Raw genomic sequence first — 17,151 nt, forward strand, 5'->3', positions numbered from 1 at the left:
CAAATTGTATTCAATAGTATTCCTGTTTAAAGTATCAAGAGTATCCTCAATTGTCGGAATACTGAGTAAGTCACCATCAGTGACGTCACTAGCCGGGACTAGCCTTTGACACATAGCGATTTTGGCGACCCGAGGTCACGGGTCACCAAAACCTTCCACATTTAGTAATTCTCAAAGGTCAACTAGCCATTTTGTAATTGGAAATAACCTTTCCCTAAGATGCCTGTGCAATTACCTTCAGTTTAAAAGAGTTCAACCATCTGGGTTGTTCAGGGCAACAGAGTTTAGTTGTTCACCTTAAACCTTGCTAGTAAACTTAGTGAACCTGGCGTAGGAATACCCTCCAAGCCTCGTGGTGAGGAGGGCGAGATTCAGTGTGGACCGGTCAACAACTGGGAGAGGTCCTCCATCTCCACCCACGATCAGTAATACATCTAGCTGGTTGCAGTAAAAGGTAGAGTCTGCTATAGTTTTGTATAGGAAAATAGTTCATATGCCTCTAGGGAGTGTTAACTATAGGGAGTGCTTTTATTTAGATTTTGTTTAGATTTTCATTAAATAAACCAATTAGTTGTAATTTACATTTCATTATTTCTATGTTTTCCTGCTCTCATTGTCCTTGGCACGTGGTCTCCACGAGTCTGAGTTTAGTTGGGCCGCAAGCCCAGCAAAGTGTAAGAGTTCAGTTATCTCTTTGTTTGCTATAATTTCCCACACTTAACATAGATTCTTCCCTCCTATTCCAAATAACTGGGGATCAAGTCCCAAGGTTTACTGAGTGCTTAATCGGTCCAGACCCCGGTTTTGACGCTCCTTGTTAATGGTCTGGTGGTGGCAGCAGAAGGAGATTCTAGAGTTTGCTGGGAGTCTAGTACCATGTCGTGAGGCTGTTGAATCTTAGCCGGTCAAAACGGCTAAGACCAAGTGGCGTGGGATTCGGCTTAGAGTAGCTTTGGGGTCTCTCGGTAGAAGAGAAGAAAATAAGATACGGGTAGGGGTGAAGGGTGATTTCAGAGTAGATCAGAGCCGATACCCCCCCTCTCCCCCGTGTTACATCCTTAACAACCTGTGGCTTTTGTTAAATGAATGAAAGAATTTTGTTATATAGGCTACTCAACCTTATAGGCGATACATGTCCAATATCCTCTTTTGTTTTATCAAGGGCAAAAGTATTGCGGACTGTCTCAAAGTGTTTGTCTAATGTGGATGACAATTGTAGAGATTTTGTTGATATAAAAAGGGACATTTTACAAAGCCAAAGGAGAAGTAATCGAATTAGCCAATATGGGAATAACATGGAGATTGCTACACTGGATACGAGATTATCTACAAGGAGAAAAAGTCATGTCTACTATCAAGGGTACATGTCTGAGGAAACAAGGTTTCAGTTCGGTATCCCCTAAGGGAGAGTTTTAGGTCCCATCTTATTCAATGTATTAATGCACAGATTAGCATTAGAAACGTATCCTCTAGGAATCACGACGATCATAAATGCTGATGACCTTCTTATACAAGGCACTGCTGGTAACAAAGTTTAAACTGCTCTTAAAATACTTGGCACAACCAGTCACAAGTTAGGCTTAGTTATAAACGCAGACAAAACCAAATATGAGTATAGGAAACGAAGAAATATAACACTTACTCTAAATGGTAAGGAACTGAGCCATGCTCAGGAGTACAAGTATTTGGGCATGCATGTTGGATACACATGTGAGAGTAAAAAGGCTGAAATAAATCCTATCAGCATCTTGTGAAAAGCCTGACTGCATCCTCTAATGACGCCAGCATTTTCTGGGAAAGGTGTAGGGGTATCTATCTTGTGGACAGATCTATTCATTCAGTCCCTGATAGACTACGTAGCGTCCATTTTGTCTTACGCAGGGCAAGGCAGAATTAAAAACTAGAGTTGATACAAAACGAGGTTAAGAGGATCATTCTTCGATGTCAGAGAAACGCAATGATTGAAATAATGAGAATGGAATTAAATTTACAGTGTGTATGATAGAGTACTTGAGATTAACACTAGAGTATCTATTCGATTTATGAGGAGAGGAGGAGGGAATAAGCTGTTTTACAGCGTTCAGAATTGCTTGAGTGACGTACACATTTCTAGGACACGGAGAGAGACATGCTACACGAGGGTATTGGCTCACGACCTCAGGGAATACGATGTACTCGACTGCTGCAAACCAGGGTCGTCGTAGAACTCACAGCCGCGTACTCCCTGGCCGAGCTGCCTGTACCATAGCTCGTACCTGAGTTGCTATATGGAGGCTTCCTCGCAGGCTCTCGAAGGCTTACCTGGGCTTGCTATTTGAGTGGTATGCCCCGCCAGGTCCATACCCATTCTTAATTTCCCCATAGCTGATGCTGTGCTTCACGTTCACGTTCCTCACGCTGCAGCTGTGCTTCATGTTCCTCCAGCTGCAGCTGTGCTTCACGTTTCTCCCACTGCAGATATGCTTCACGTTCCTCCCGCTGCAGCTGTGTTTCACGTTCCTCCAGCTGAAGCAGTGCATTACGTTTCACCCGCTGCAGATGTGCTTCACGTTCCTCCCGCTGCAGCTGTGCTTCACGTTCCTCCCACTGCAGGTGTGCATCACGTTCCTCCCGCTGCAGCTGTGCCTCATGTTCCTCCAGCTGCAGCTGTGCTTCACGTTCCACCCACTACAGCTGTGTCTCACGTTCCTCCCGCTGCAGCAGTGCTTCACGTTTCTCCAGCTGCAGCTGTGCTTCAAGTTCCTTACGCTGCAGCTGTGCTTTACTTTTCTCCCGCTGCAGCTGTGCTTCACGTTCCTCACGCTGCAGCTGTGTTTCATGTTCCTCCAGCTGAAGCAGTGCTTCACGTTTCACCCGCTGCAGATGTGTTTCACGTTCCTCACACTACAGCTGTGTTTCACGTTCCTCCCGCTGCAGCAGTGCTTCAAGTTTCTCCAGTTGTAGTTGTGCTTCATGTTCCTCCCGCTGCAGCTGTACTTCATGTTCCTCCCGCTGCAGCTGTGCTTCACATTCCTCTCGCTGCAGCTGTGTCTCATGCTCTTCCCGCTGCAGGCGCTCTTCACGTTCCTCGCGCTGCAGCTGTGCTTCACATTCCTCCCGCTTCAGCTATGCTTCACATTCCTCTCGCTGCAGCTGTGTCTCATGCTCTTCCTGCTGCAGGCGCTCTTCACGTTCCTCCCGCTGCAGCTGTGCTTCACGTTTCTGCCGCTGCAGCTGTTCTTCTCGTTCCTTCTACTGCAGCTGTGTCTCATGTTCCTCCCGCTGCAGCCGCTCTTTACCTTCCTCCTGCTGCAGGTGTGCTTCACGTTCCTCCCCCTGCTGCTGTCTCACGTTCCTCCTGCTGCGGCTGTGCTTCACATTTCTCCCGCTGCTACTGTGCTTTACGTTCCTCCCGCTGCAGCTATGTCTAACTTAACTCCCGCTGCTGCTGTATCTCACGTTCCTCCCGCTGCAGCTGTACTTCACGTTTCTGTCGCTGCAGCGGATCTTCTCGTTCCTCCCGCTACAGCTGTGTCTCACGTTACTCCCACTGCAACGTGCTTCATGTTCCTCCAACTGCAGCTGTGATTCACGTTCCTCCCGCTGCAGCGGTGTCTCATGTTCCTCCAGCTGCAGCTGTGATTCAAGTTCCTCAAGCTGCAGCCGCTCTTCACGTTCTTCTCGCTGAAGCTGTCCTTTACGTTCCTTCTGTGGCAGCTGTGCTTCACGTTCACGTTCCTCCCGACCCACTGTGCTTCATGTTCCTCCTGCTTCAGTTGTGTGTCACGTTTCTCTCGCTGCAGCTGTGCTTCACGTTTCTTCCGCTGCAACTGTGCTTCACGTTCCTCCCGCTGCAGCCGCTCTTTACGTTCCTCCTGCTGCAGCTGTGCTTCACGATCCTCCAGCTGCAGCTGTGCTTCACATTTCTCCCGCTGTAAATGTGCTTCACGTTCTTCCCGCTGTAGTTGTGTTTCACGTTCCATCAGTTGAAGCAGTGCTTCACGTTTTATCCGCTGCAGATGTGCTTCACGTTCCTCCCGCTGCAGCTGTGCTTCACGTTCCTCCCGCTGCAGCTGTGCTTCACGATCCTTCTGCTGCAGCTGTGTCTCATGTTCCTCCAGCTGGAGTTGTGCTTCACGTTCCTTCCACTACAGCTGTGTCTCACGTTCCTCCCGCTGCAGCAGTGCTTAACGTTTCTCCAGCTGCAGCTGTGCTTCATATTCCTCCCGCTGCAGCTGTGCTTCACTTTTCTCCCACTGCAGCTGTGATTCACGTTCCTCCCGCTTCAGCAGTGTCTCATGTTCCTCCCGATGCAGCTGTTCTTCACGTTCCGCCTGCTGCAGCTGCGTGTCATGTTCCTCCCGCTGCAGCTGTGTCTCATGCTATTCCCGCTGCAGCAGAGATTTACGTTTCTCCAGCAGCAGCTGTGTTTCATATTCCTCCAGCTGCATCAGTGCTTCACGTTTCTCTAGCTGCAACTGTGCTTCATATTCCTCCAGCTGCAACTGTGCTTCACTTTTCTCCTGCTGCAGCTGTGTCTCACGTTCCTCCCGCTGCAGCTTTACTTCACGTTTCTGTCGCTGCAGCTGTATTTTAGATTTCTCCAGCTGAAGCTGTGCTTCAAGTTCCACCCGCTGTAGCTGTCCTTCACGTTCACGTTCCTCCCGCTGCAGCTGTGCTTCACGTTCACGTTCCTCTTGCTGCAGCAGTGCTTCAAGTTCCTCCCGCTGCAGCAGTGCTTCAAGTTCCACCCGCTGAACCTGTACTTCCCGTTCCTCCGGCTGCAGCTGGGCTTTACGTTCCTTCCGCTGCAGTTGTGTTTCACGTTCATCCCGCTGCAGCTATATCTCAAGTTCCTGCTGCTGCAAGCTGTCTTCACGTTCCTCCCGCTGTAGCTGTGTTTCACGTTTCTCCCGCTGCGCCTGTGCTTCACGTTTCTCTCACTGCAGCCGCTCTTTACATTCCTCCTGCTGCAGCTTTGCATCTCGTTCCTCCCGCTGCATGTGTGCTTCACGTTCACGTTCCTCCCGCTGAAGCTCTGCTTCACGTTCATCTCGCTGCAGCTATGCTTCACGTTCCTCCCGCTGCAGCGGTGTTTCACATTCACGTTCCTCCCGCTGCAGCTATTTCGCATGTTCCTCCCGCTGCAGCTGTGCTTCACTTTTCTCCCACTGCCGCTGTGCTTCCACGTTCCTCTCGCTGCAGCAGTGTCTCGTGTTCCTCCCGCTGCATCTGTGCTTCACGTTCACGTTCTGGCTGCTGCAGCTATGTTTCACGTTCCAACCACTGCAGCTGTGTCTCACGTTCCCCCGCTGCAGCAGGGCTTAACGTGCCTCCCGCTGCAACTTTGCTTCACGTCCCGCTCGCTGCAGCTGTGCTTCACGTTCCTTCTGCTGCAGCTGTGCTTCACGTTCCTCTCACTGCAGCTGTGATTCACATTCCTCCCACTGCAGCTGTACTTCACGTTTCTCACGCTGCATCTGTGCTTCACGGTCCTCCCGATGCAGCTGTGCTTCACGTTCCTCCCGATGCAGCTGTGCTCCACGTTCCTCCCGATGCAGCTGTGCTTCACGGTCCTCCCGATGCAGCTGTGCTTCACGTTCCTCCCGATGCAGCTGTGCTTCACGGTCCTCCCGATGCAGCTGTGCTTCACGTTCCTCCTGCTGGACGTGTGTTTCACGTTCCTACCACTCAGCTGTGTCTCACGTTCCCCCGCTGCAGCAGGGCTTAACGTTCCTCCCGCTGCAACTTTGCTTCACGTCCCGCTCGCTGCAGCTGTGCTTCACGTTCCTCCTGCTGCAGCTGTGCTTCACGTTTCTCTCACTGCAGCTGTGATTCACATTCCTCCCACTGCAGCTGTACATCACGTTTCTCCCGCTGCAGCTGTGCTTCACGGTCCTCCCGCTGCAGTTGTGCTTCACGTTCCTCCCGATGCAGCTGTGCTTCACGTTCCTCCCGATGCAGATGTGCTTCACGTTCCTCCTGCTGGACGTGTGTTTCACGTTCCTCTCACTGCAGCTGTGCTTCATGTTCTTTCCGCTGCAGCTGTGCTTCATGTTCTTTCCGCTGCAGCTGTGCTTCACATTAACATTCCTCCCGCTTCTGCTGTCCTTTACGTTCCTTCCGCGCCAGCTATGCTTCACGTTTCACCCGCTGCGGTTTTGCTTGACATTCCTTCATCAGGACATTCCTACAGCCTTAACATTCCTACAGCCTTGACATTCTTTCTGCTCAAGCTGTGCTTGACATTCCTCCCGCTGCAGCTGTATTTCCCGTTCACGTTCCACCTCCTGCAGCTGTGCTTCACGTTCCTCCCGCTGAATCTGTGTCTCACGTTCCTCCCCCTGAAGCTGTTCTTCACGTTTCTCCTGCTGCACCTGTGCTTCACGTTTCTCCCGTTGCAGCTGTATTTCCCGTTCACGTTCCACCTCCTGCAGCTGTGCTTCACGTTACTCCCGCTGCAGCTGTGCTTCACATTCTTCCCGCTGCAGCGATTCTTCACGTTCCTCCCGCTTCATCTGTGTCTCACGGTCCTCTCGCTGCAGCTGTGCTTCACGCGTCTCACGTTGCAGCGGTGCTTCACGTTCCTCCCGCTGCAGCTGTGCTACACGTTCCTCCCGCTGCAGCTGTGCCTGACGTTCCTCCCGCTGCAGTTGTGCTTCACATTCTTCCCGCTGCAGCGATTCTTCACGTTCCTACCGCTTCAACTGTGTCTCATATTCCTCCCGCTGCAGCCTTCCTTCACGTTCCCCCTGCTGCAGCTGTGCTTCACGTTCCTCCCGCTGCATCTGTGTCTCACGTTCCTCCCCCTGAAGCTGTTCTTCACGTTTCTCCTGCTGCACCTGAGCTTCACGTTTCTCCCGTTGCAGCTGTGCTTTCACGTTCCTCCCGTTGCAGCTGTGTCTGATTTTCCTCCTGCTACAGCCTAGCTTGACATGCCTTCTGCTCCAGCTGTGCTTGACGTTCTTCCCTCTGCAGCTGTATTTCTCGTTCACGTTCCACCTCCTGCAGCTGTGCTTCACGTTCCTCCCGCTACAGGTGTGCTTCACATTCTTCCCGCTGCAGCGATTCTTCACGTTCCCCCCGCTTCAACTGTGTCTCACGGTCCTCCCACTGCAGTTGTGCTTCACGCGTCTCTCGTTGCAGCGGTGCTTCACGTTCCTCCCGCTGCAGCTGTGCTTCACGTTCCTCACGCTTCAGACGCTCTTCACGTTCCTCCCGCTGCAGCTGTGCTTCACGTTCCTCCCGCTGCAGCTGTGTCTCACGTTCCGCCCGCTGCAGCTGTGCTTCACGTTTTACCTGCTGCCAATGAGCTTCACGTTCCTCCTGCTGCAGCTGTGCTTCACGTTACTCCCGCTGCAGCTGTGATTCACGTTCCTCTGATGCAGCTGTGCTTCACGCTCCTCTCGCAGCAGCTGTGCTTCACGCTCCTCTCGCTGCAGCTGTGCTTCACGTTCATGTTCCTCTCGCTTCAGCTGTGCTTCACGTTCCTCCAGCTGCAGCTGTGCTTCACGTTCCTCTCGTTGCAGATGTGCTTCACGTTCCTCCCGCTGCAGATGTGCTTCACATTCTTCCCGATGCAGCTATGCTTTACGTTTTTCCAGCTGCACCTGTCTCTCACGTTCCTCCCGCTGCAGCTGTGCTTCACGTTTCTCCCGCTGCAGCTGTGCTTCACATTCTTCCCGCTTCAGCGATGCTTCACGTTCCTCCCGGTGCATCTGTGTCTCACGTTCCTCCCGGTGCAGCGGTACTTCACGTTCCTCCCGTTGCAGCTGTGCTTAACGTTCCGAACGTTGCAGCTGTGCTTCACGTTCCTCCATCTGCAGTTGTGTCTCATATTCCTCCTGCTGCCACAGTTCTTCACGTTCTTCCTGCTGCAGCCTTGCTTCACGTCCTTCCAGCTGCAGCTTTGCTTCACGTTCGTCCCGCTGCAGCTGTGCTTCACGTTCCTCCCGCTTCAGCAGTGTCTCATGTTCCTCCCGATGCAGCTGTTCTTCACGTTCCGCCTGCTGCAGCTGCGTGTCATGTTCCTCCCGCTGCAGCTGTGTCTCATGCTATTCCCGCTGCAACAGAGATTCACGTTTCTCCAGCTGCAGCTGTGCTTCATATTCCTCCAGCTGCAGCAGTGCTTCACGTTTCTCTAGCTGCAACTGTGCTTCATATTCCTCCGCATGCAGCTGTGCTTCACTTTTCTCCCACTGCAGCTGTGCTTCACGTTTCTCCCGCTGCTGCTGTGCTTTACGTTCCTCCCGCTTTAGCTGTGTCTAACATTTCTCCTGCTGCAGCTGTGTCTCACGTTCCTCCCGCTGCAGCTTTACTTCACGTTTCTGTCGCTGCAGCTGTTCTTCTCGTTTCTCCCGGTGCAGGTGTGTCTCAATTTGCTCCCACTGCAGCTGTGCTTCACGTTTCTCCACCTGCGCTGTGCTTCATGTTCCACCCGCTGCAGCTGTGCTTCACGTTCACGTTCCTCCCGCTGCAGTTGTGCTTCACGTTCACATTTCTCCCGCTGCAGCTGTATTTTAGATTTCTCCAGCTGAAGCTGTGCTTCAAGTTCCACCCGCTGTAGCTGTGCTTCACGTTCCTCCCGCTGCAGCTGTGCTTCACGTTCACGTTCCTCTTGCTGCAGCAGTGCTTCAAGTTCCTCCCGCTGCAGCAGTGCTTCAGGTTCCTCCACCTGCGCTGTGCTTCATGTTCCACCCGCTGCAGCTGTGCTTCACGTTCACGTTCCTCCCGCTGCAGTTGTGCTTCACGTTCACATTTCTCCCGCTGCAGCTGTATTTTAGATTTCTCCAGCTGAAGCTGTGCTTCAAGTTCCACCCGCTGAACCTGTACTTCCCGTTCCTCCGGCTGCAGCTGGGCTTTACGTTCCTTCCGCTGCAGTTGTGCTTCACGTTCATCCCGCTGCAGCTATATCTCAAGTTCCTGCTGCTGCAAGCTGTCTTGACGTTCCTCCCGCTGTAGCTGTGCTTCACGTTTCTCCCGCTGCGCCTGTGCTTCACGTTTCTCTCACTGCTGCCGCTCTTCACATTCCTCCTGCTGCAGCTTTGCATCTCGTTCTTCCCGCTGCAGCTGTGTCTCACGTTCCTCCTACTGCAGCTGAGCTTCACGTTCACGTTCCTCCCGCTGCATTTGTCCTTCACGTTCACGTTCCTCCCGCTGAAGCTCTGCTTCACGTTCCTCCTACTGCAGCTGTGCTTCACATTCCTCCCGCTGCAGTTGTGCTTCACGTTCATCTCGCTGCAGCTATGCTTCACGTTCCTCCCGCTGCAGCGGTGTTTCACATTCACGTTCCTCCCGCTGCAGCTATGTCGCATGTTCCTACCGCTGCAGCTGTGCTTCACTTTTCTCCCACTGCCGCTGTGCTTCCACGTTCCTCCCACTGCTGCAGTGTCTCGTGTTCCTCCCGCTGCATCTGTGCTTCACGTTCACGTTCTGGCTGCTGCAGCTGTGTTTCACGTTCCTACCACTCAGCTGTGTCTCACGTTCCCCCGCTGCAGCAGGGCTTAACGTTCCTCCCGCTGCAACTTTGCTTCACGTCCCGCTCGCTGCAGCTGTGCTTCACGTTCCTCCTGCTGCAGCTGTGCTTCACGTTTCTCTCACTGCAACTGTGATTCACATTCCTCCCACTGCAGCTGTACATCACGTTTCTCCCGCTGCAGCTGTGCTTCACGGTCCTCCCGCTGCAGTTGTGCTTCACGTTCCTCCCGATGCAGCTGTGCTTCACGTTCCTCCCGATGCAGATGTGCTTCACGTTCCTCCTGCTGGACGTGTGTTTCACGTTCCTCTCACTGCAGCTGTGCTTCATGTTCTTTCCGCTGCAGCTGTGCTTCATGTTCTTTCCGCTGCAGCTGTGCTTCACATTAACATTCCTCCCGCTTCTGCTGTCCTTTACGTTCCTTCCGCGCCAGCTATGCTTCACGTTTCACCCGCTGCGGTTTTGCTTGACATTCCTTCATCAGGACATTCCTACAGCCTTAACATTCCTACAGCCTTGACATTCTTTCTGCTCAAGCTGTGCTTGACATTCCTCCCGCTGCAGCTGTATTTCCCGTTCACGTTCCACCTCCTGCAGCTGTGCTTCACGTTCCTCCCGCTAAATCTGTGTCTCACGTTCCTCCCCCTGAAGCTGTTCTTCACGTTTCTCCTGCTGCACCTGTGCTTCACGTTTCTCCCGTTGCAGCTGTGCTTTCACGTTCCTCCCGTTGCAGCTGTGTCTGATTTTCCTCCTGCTACAGCCTTGCTTGATATGCCTTCTGCTCCAGCTGTGCTTGACGTTCTTCCCTCTGCAGCTGTATTTCCCGTTCACGTTCCACCTCCGGCAGCTGTGCTTCACGTTCCTCCCGCTACAGGTGTGCTTCACATTCTTCCCGCTGCAGCAATTCTTCACGTTCCTCCCGCTTCAACTGTGTCTCACGGTCCTCCCACTGCAGTTGTGCTTCACGCGTCTCCCGTTGCAGCGGTGCTTCACGTTCCTCCCGCTGCAGCTGTGCTTCACGTTCCTCCCGCTGCAGCTGTGCCTGACGTTCCTCACGCTTCAGACGCTCTTCACGTTCCTCCCGCTGCAGCTGTGCTTCACGTTCATCCCGCTGCAGCTGTGTCTCACGTTCCTCCCGCTGCAGCTGTGCTTCACGTTTTACCTGCTGCCAATGAGCTTCACGTTCCTCCTGCTGCAGCTGTGCTTCTCGTTACTCCCGCTGCAGCTGTGATTCAAGTTCCTCTGATGCAGCTGTGCTTCACGCTCCTCTCGCAGCAGCTGTGCTTCACGCTCCTCTCGCTGCAGCTGTGCTTCATGTTCATGTTCCTCTCGCTTCAGCTGTGCTTCACGTTCCTCCAGCTGCAGCTGTGCTTCACGTTCCTCTCGTTGCAGCTGTGCTTCACGTTCCTCCCGCTGCAGATGTGCTTCACATTCTTCCCGCTGCAGCTATGCTTTACGTTTTTCCAGCTGCACCTGTCTCTCACGTTCCCCCCGCTGCAGCTGTGCTTCACGTTTCTCCCGCTGCAGCTGTGCTTCACATTCTTCCCGCTTCAGCGATGCTTCACGTTCCTCCCGGTGCATCTGTGTCTCACGTTCCTCCCGGTGCAGCGGTGCTTCACGTTCCTCCCGTTGCAGCTGTGCTTAACGTTCCTAACGTTGCAGCTGTGCTTCACGTTCCTCCCGCTTCAGTTGTGTCTCATGTTCCTCCTGCTGCAACAGTTCTTCACGTTCTTCCCGCTGCAGCCTTGCTTCACGTCCTTCCAGCTGCCGCCTTGCTTCACGTTCCTCCCGGTCCATCTGGGTCTCATTTTCCTCCTGCTTCAGCCTCTCTTCACGTTCCTCCCGCGGCAGCTGTGCTTCACGCTCCTCCTGCTGCAGCTTTGCTTCAACGTTCCTCCAGCTGCAGCTGTGCTTCACGTTCCACCCGCTGCAATTGTGCTACACGTTCCTCCCGCTGCAGCTATGTCTCACGTTCCTCCACCTGCAGCTGTCTATCACGTTACTCCAGTTGCAGCTGTGCTTCACGTTCCTCCAGCTGCAGCTGTGATTCACGTTCCTCCAGCTGCAATTGTGCTACACGTTCCTCCCGCTGCAGCTGTGTCTCACGTTCCTCCAGCTGCAGCTGTGCTTAACGTTCCTCCTGCTGCATCTGTGCTTCACGTTCCTCCCGTATGCAGCTGTGCTTCACGTTCACATTCCTCCCGGTGCAGCTGTAATTTATGTTCCTCCAGCTGCAACTGTGCTTCACGTTCCAATAGATGCAGCAGTGCATCACGTTCCTCCCGCTGCAGCTGTGTCTCACGTTTCTCCCGCTGCAGCAGTGCTTCACATTCCTCGCCCTGCAGTTATACTTCACTTGACCCCCACTGCAGCTATGCTTCACATTCCATCCGCTGCAGCTGTGTCTCATGTTCCTCATGCTGCAGACGCTCTTCGCGGTCCTCCCGCTGCAGCTTGTGTGATTCACACTCCTCCCACTGAAGTTGTGCTTCACGTTCCTTCCGCTGCAGCTGTGTCTCATTTTCCTCCTGCTGCAGCCTTGCTTCACGTTCCTCCCACTGCAGCTGTGTTCCACGTTCACGTTCCACGTCCTGCAACTGTGCTTCACGTTCCTCCCGCTGCAGCTGTGCTTCACATTCTTCCCGTTGCAGCGTTGCTTCACGTTCGTCCCGTTGCAGCTGTGCTTAACGTTCCTAACGTTGCAGCTGTGCTTCACGTTCCTCCCGCTACAGTTGTGTCTCATGTTCCTCCTGCTGCAGCTGTGCTTCACGTTCCTCCTGCTGCAGGCGCTCTACACGTTCCTCCTGCTGCAACAGTTATTCACGTTCCTCCCGCTGCAGCCTTGCTTCACGTCCTTCCAGCTGCAGCCTTGCTTCACGTACCCCGCTGCAGCTGTGCTTCACGTTCCTCCCGCTTCAACCTCTCTTCACGTTCCTTCCGCTTCAGCCTCTCTTCACGTTCCTCCCGCGGCAGCTGTGTCTCTCGTTCCTCCTGCTGCAGCTGTGGTTCACGTTCCTCTCGCTGCAGCTGTGCTTCACGTTCCTCCCACGGCAGATGTGCTTCACATTCTTCCCGCTGGAGCTACTCTTCACGTTTTTCCAGCTGCACCTGTCTATCACGTTCCTCCCGCTGCAGCTGTGCTTCAAGTTTCTCCCTCTGCAGCTGTGCTTTCACGTTCCTCCCGCTGCAGCTGTCTCATGTTCCTCCCACTGCAGCCTTGCTTCACGTTCCTCCTGCTGCAGCTTTGCTTCACGTTCCTCCCGCTGCATCTGTGTGTCACGTTACTCCCCCTGAAGCTGTTCTTCACGTTTCTCCTGCTGCACCTGTGCTTCACGTTTCTCCCGTTGCAGCTGTGCTTTAACGTTCCTCCTGTTGCAGCTGTGTCTGGTTTTCCTCCTGCTACAGCCTTGCTTGACATTACTTGTGGTCCAGCTGTGCTCGACGTTTCTCCCGCTGCAGCTGTATTTCCCGTTCACTTTCCACCTCCTGCAGCTGTGCTTCACGTTACTCCCGCTGCAGCTGTGCTTCACATTCTTCCCGCTGCAGCGATTCTTCACGTTCCTCCCGCTTCATCTGTGTCTCACGGTCCTCCCGCTGCAGCTGTGCTTCACGCGTCTCCCGTTGCAGCGGTGCTTTACGTTCCTCCCGTTGCAGCTTTGCTTCACGTTCCTCCCGCTCCCGCTGTGCTTCACGTTCACGTTCCTCCTGCTTCTTCTGTGCTTCACGTTCTTCCCGCTGCAGCTGTGCTTCACGTTCCTCCCGCTGTTGTTGTGCCTGATGTTCCTTCCGCTTCAGACGCTCTTCACGTTCCTCCAGCTGCAGCTGTGCTTCACGTTCCTCCCGCTGCAGCCGTGTCTCACGTTCCTCCCGCTTCAGCTGTGCTTCACGTTCTACCTGCTGCCAATGAGTTTCCCGTTCCACCCGATGCAGCTGTGTCTCACGTTCCTCCAGTTGCAGCTGTGCTTCACGTTCCTTCTGCTGCATCTGTGCTTCACGTTCCTTCCGTATGCAGCTGTGCTTCACGTTCACATTCCTCCCGCTGCAGCTGTAATTTATGTTCCTTCCGCTGTAACTGTGCTTCACGTTCCCCCAGATGCAGCAGTGCATCACGTTCCTCCCGCTGCAGCTGTGTCTCACGTTCCTCCCGCTGCAGCAGTGCTTCACATTCCTCGCCCTGCAGTTATACTTCACTTGACCCCCGCTGCAGCTATGCTTCACATTCCTTCCCCTGCAGCTGTGTCTCATGTTCCTCATGCTGCAGACGCTCTTCGCGTTTCTCCCGCTGCAGCTTGTGTGATTCACTCTCCTCCCGTTGCAGTTGTGCTTCACGCGTCTCCCGTTGCAGCGGTGCTTCACGTTCCTCCTGCTGCAGCTGTGCTTAACGTTCCTCCCGCTGCAGCTGTGTCTGACGGTCCTCCCGCTTCAGACGCTCTTCACGTTCCTCCCGCTGCAGCTGTGTTTCACGTTCCTCCCGCTGCAGCTGTGTCTCACGTTCCTCCCGCTGCAGCTGTGCTTCACGTTTTACCTGCTGCCAATGAGTTTCACGTTCCTCCAGCTGCAGCTGTGCTTCACGTTACTCCCGCTGCAGCTGTGATTCACGTTCCTCTGATGCAGCTGTGCTTCACGCTCCTCTCGCTGCAGCTGTGCTTCACGCTCCTCTCGCTGCAGCTGTGCTTCACGTTCATGTTCCTCTCGCTGCAGCTGAGCTTCACGTTCCTCTCGTTGCAGCTGTGCTTCACGTTCCTCTCGTTGCAGCTGTGCTTCACGTTCTCCCGCTGCAGATGTGCTTCACATTCTTCCCGCTGCAGCTATGCTTCACGTTTTTTCCAGCTGCACCTGTCTCTCAGGTTCCTCCCGCTGCAGCTGTGCTTCACGCGTCTCCCGTTGCAGCGGTGCTTCACGTTCCTCCCGTTGCAGCTGTGCTTAACGTTCCTAACGTTGCAGCTGTGCTTCACGTTCCTCCCGCTGCAGTTGTGTCTCATGTTCCTCCTGCTGCAACAGTTCTTCACGTTCCTCCCGCTGCAGCCTTGCTTCACGTCTTTCCAGCTGCAGCCTTGCTTCACGTTCGTCCCGCTGCAGCTGTGCTTCACGTTCCTCTCGGTCCACCTGGGTCTCATTTTCCTCCCGCTTCAGCCTCTCTTCACGTTCCTCTCGCGGCAGCTGTGCTTCACGTTCCTCCTGCTGCAGCTGTGTCTCACGTTCCTCCTGCTACAGCTGTGGTTCACGTTTCTCCCGCTGCATCTGTGCTTCACGTTCCTCCTGCTGCAGCTGTGTCTCACTTTCCTCCCGCTGCAGCTGTGCTTCACGTTTTAAATGCTGCCAATGAGTTTCACGTTCCTCCTGCTGGAGCTGTGCTTCACGTTACTCCAGCTGCAGCTGTGATTCACGTTCCTCTGATGCAGCTGTGCTTCACGCTCCTCTCGCTGCAGCTGTGCTTCACGCTCCTCTCGCTGCAGCTGTGTTTCACGTTCATGTTCCTCTCGCTGCAGCTATGCTTCACGTTCCTCCAGCTGTAGCTGTGCTTCACGTTCCTTTCGTTGCAGCTGGTCTTCACGTTCCTCCTGCTGCAGATGTGCTTCGCATTCTTCCCGCTGCAGCTATGCTTCACGTTTTTCCAGCTGCACCTGTCTCTCACGTTCCTCCCGCTGCAGCTGTGCTTCACGCGTCTCCCGTTGCAGCGGTGCTTCACGTTCCTCCCGTTGCAGCTGTGCTTAACGTTCCTAACGTTGCAGCTGTGCTTCACGTTCCTCCCTCTGCAGTTGTGTCTCATGTTCCTCCTGCTGCAACAGTTCTTCACGTTCCTCCCGCTGCAGCCTTGCTTCAGGTCCTTCCAGCTGCAGCCTTGCTTCACGTTCGTCCCGCTGCAGCTGTGCTTCACGTTCCTCCAGCTGCAGCTGTGCTTCACGTTCCTCCAGCTGCAATTGTGCTACACGTTCCTCCCGCTGCAGCTGTGTCTCACGTTCCTCCAGCTGCAGCTGTCTATCACGTTCCTCCAGCTGCGGCTGTGCTTCACTTTCCTCCAGCTGCAGTTGTGCTTCACTTTCCTCCAGCTGCAGCTGTGCTTCACGTTCCTCCAGCTGCAATTGTGCAACACGTTCCTCCCGCTGCAGCTGTGTCTCACGTTCCTCCAGCTGCAGCTGTGCTTCACGTTCCTCCTGCTGCATCTGTGCTTCACGTTCCTCCCGCTGCAGCTGTGCTTCACGTTCCTATGATGCAGCTGTGCTTCACGCTCCTCTCGCTGCAGCTGTGCTTCACGTTCATGTTCCTCTCGCTGCAGCTGTGCTTCACGTTCTTCCCGAAGCAGCTGTGCTTCACGTTCCTCTCGTTGCAGCTGTGCTTCACGTTCCTCCCGCTGCAAATGTGCTTCACATTCTTCCCGCTGCAGATGTGCTTCAAATTCTTCCCGCTGCAGCTATGCTTCACGTTTTTCCAGCTGCACCTGTCTCTCACGTTCCTCCCGCTGCAGCTGTGCTTCACGTTTCTCCTGCTGCAGCTGTGCTTTCACGTTCCTCCCGTTGCAGCTGTGTCTCATGTTCCTCTTGCTGCAGCCTTGCTTCACGTTCCTCCCGCTGCAGCTGTGCTTCACGTTCCTCCCGCTGTAGTTGTGCCTGATGTTCCTCCCGCTTCAGACGCTCTTCACGTTCCTCCAGCTGCAGCTGTGCTTCACGTTCCTCCCGCTGCAGCTGTGCTTCACGTTCCTCTCGTTGCAGCTGTGCTTCACGTTCCTACCGCTGCAGATGTGCTTCACATTCTTCCCGCGTGCAGCTATGCTTCACGTTTTTTCAGCTGCACCTGTCTCTCAGGTTCCTCCCGCTGCAGCTGTGCTTCACGCGTCTCCCGTTGCAGCGGTGCTTCACGTTCCTCCCGTTGCAGCTGTGCTTAGCGTTCCTAACGTTGCAGCTGTGCTTCACGTTCCTCCCGCTGCAGTTGTGTCTCATGTTCCTCCTGCTGCAACAGTTCTTCACGTTCCTCCCGCTGCAGCCTTGCTTCACGTACTTCCAGCTGCAGCCTTGCTTCACGTTCGTCCCGCTGCAGCTGTGCTTCACGTTCCTCCCGGTCCATCTGGGTCTCATTTTCCTCCCGCTTCAGCCTCTCTTCACGTTCCTCTCGCGGCAGCTGTGCTTCATATTCCTCCTGCTGCAGCTGTGTCTCACGTTCCTCCTGCTACAGCTGTGGTTCACGTTTCTCCCGCTGCATCTGTGCTTCACGCTCCTCCTGCTGCAGCTGTGTCTCATGTTCCTCCTGCTGGAGCTGTGCTTCACGTTCCTATAGCTGCTGTTGTTTCTCATGTTCCTCCTTTTGCAGCCTTGCTTTTACGTTCCTCCCGTTGCAGCTGTGTCTCATGTTCCTCCCGCTGCAGCCTTGCTTCACGTTCCTCCAGCTGCAGCAGTACTTCCCGTTCTTCCTGCTGCAGCTGTGCTTCACGTTCCTCCCGCTGCAGCTTTGCTTCACGTTCCTCCAGCTGCAGCAGTACTTCCCGTTCTTCCTACTGCAGCTGAGTCTCATGTTCCTCCTGCTTCAGCTGTGGTCCACGTTCCTCCTGCTGCAGGCGCTCTACACGTTCCTCCTGCTGGAACAGTTCTTCACGCTCCTCCCGCTGCAGCCTTGCTTCAAGTCCTTCCAGCTGCAGACTTGCTCCACGTACCCCGCTGCAGCTGTGCTTCACGTACCTCCCGCTCCATCTGGGTCTAATTTTC

General features: G+C 54.3%; 6 protein-coding genes across 6 annotated transcripts; all 6 read right to left on the bottom strand.

The window, feature by feature from the left end:
• Nucleotides 1–2,349: 2,349 nt before the first annotated feature.
• On the bottom strand, nucleotides 2,350–5,113 carry LOC138370437 (trichohyalin-like). Its single transcript, XM_069334803.1, has 6 exons — nucleotides 4,940–5,113; nucleotides 4,388–4,787; nucleotides 3,573–4,111; nucleotides 2,977–3,105; nucleotides 2,685–2,856; nucleotides 2,350–2,651 (listed from the first exon to the last, which is right to left on the bottom strand). Exons 1-6 carry the CDS (start codon nucleotides 5,111–5,113, stop codon nucleotides 2,350–2,352), a joined length of 1,716 nt encoding a protein of 571 aa, XP_069190904.1.
• Nucleotides 5,114–5,396: 283 nt separating this feature from the next.
• LOC138370439 (trichohyalin-like) lies at nucleotides 5,397–7,697 on the bottom strand. The gene is made up of 8 exons (XM_069334804.1): nucleotides 7,590–7,697; nucleotides 7,353–7,529; nucleotides 7,016–7,314; nucleotides 6,725–6,876; nucleotides 6,455–6,664; nucleotides 6,174–6,421; nucleotides 5,842–5,961; nucleotides 5,397–5,639 (listed from the first exon to the last, which is right to left on the bottom strand). Exons 1-8 carry the CDS (start codon nucleotides 7,695–7,697, stop codon nucleotides 5,397–5,399), a joined length of 1,557 nt encoding a protein of 518 aa, XP_069190905.1.
• Nucleotides 7,698–7,757: 60 nt separating this feature from the next.
• On the bottom strand, nucleotides 7,758–9,293 carry LOC138370440 (trichohyalin-like). The gene is made up of 4 exons (XM_069334805.1): nucleotides 9,060–9,293; nucleotides 8,697–8,853; nucleotides 8,384–8,658; nucleotides 7,758–8,033 (listed from the first exon to the last, which is right to left on the bottom strand). The coding sequence occupies exons 1-4, from the start codon at nucleotides 9,291–9,293 to the stop codon at nucleotides 7,758–7,760; spliced, it is 942 nt and encodes a 313-aa protein (XP_069190906.1).
• Nucleotides 9,294–11,104: 1,811 nt separating this feature from the next.
• Nucleotides 11,105–12,723, bottom strand: LOC138370441 (trichohyalin-like). Its single transcript, XM_069334806.1, has 5 exons — nucleotides 12,676–12,723; nucleotides 12,337–12,535; nucleotides 11,833–12,110; nucleotides 11,615–11,793; nucleotides 11,105–11,381 (listed from the first exon to the last, which is right to left on the bottom strand). The coding sequence occupies exons 1-5, from the start codon at nucleotides 12,721–12,723 to the stop codon at nucleotides 11,105–11,107; spliced, it is 981 nt and encodes a 326-aa protein (XP_069190907.1).
• Nucleotides 12,724–13,832: 1,109 nt separating this feature from the next.
• LOC138370442 (trichohyalin-like) lies at nucleotides 13,833–14,927 on the bottom strand. Its single transcript, XM_069334808.1, has 3 exons — nucleotides 14,868–14,927; nucleotides 14,392–14,641; nucleotides 13,833–14,020 (listed from the first exon to the last, which is right to left on the bottom strand). Exons 1-3 carry the CDS (start codon nucleotides 14,925–14,927, stop codon nucleotides 13,833–13,835), a joined length of 498 nt encoding a protein of 165 aa, XP_069190909.1.
• Nucleotides 14,928–15,927: 1,000 nt separating this feature from the next.
• Nucleotides 15,928–17,136, bottom strand: LOC138370443 (trichohyalin-like). The gene is made up of 4 exons (XM_069334809.1): nucleotides 17,125–17,136; nucleotides 16,758–16,916; nucleotides 16,348–16,597; nucleotides 15,928–16,169 (listed from the first exon to the last, which is right to left on the bottom strand). Exons 1-4 carry the CDS (start codon nucleotides 17,134–17,136, stop codon nucleotides 15,928–15,930), a joined length of 663 nt encoding a protein of 220 aa, XP_069190910.1.
• Nucleotides 17,137–17,151: the final 15 nt, after the last annotated feature.

Source organism: Procambarus clarkii, chromosome 32, assembly GCF_040958095.1.
Source record: "Procambarus clarkii isolate CNS0578487 chromosome 32, FALCON_Pclarkii_2.0, whole genome shotgun sequence".
NCBI lineage: Eukaryota > Metazoa > Arthropoda > Malacostraca > Decapoda > Cambaridae > Procambarus > Procambarus clarkii.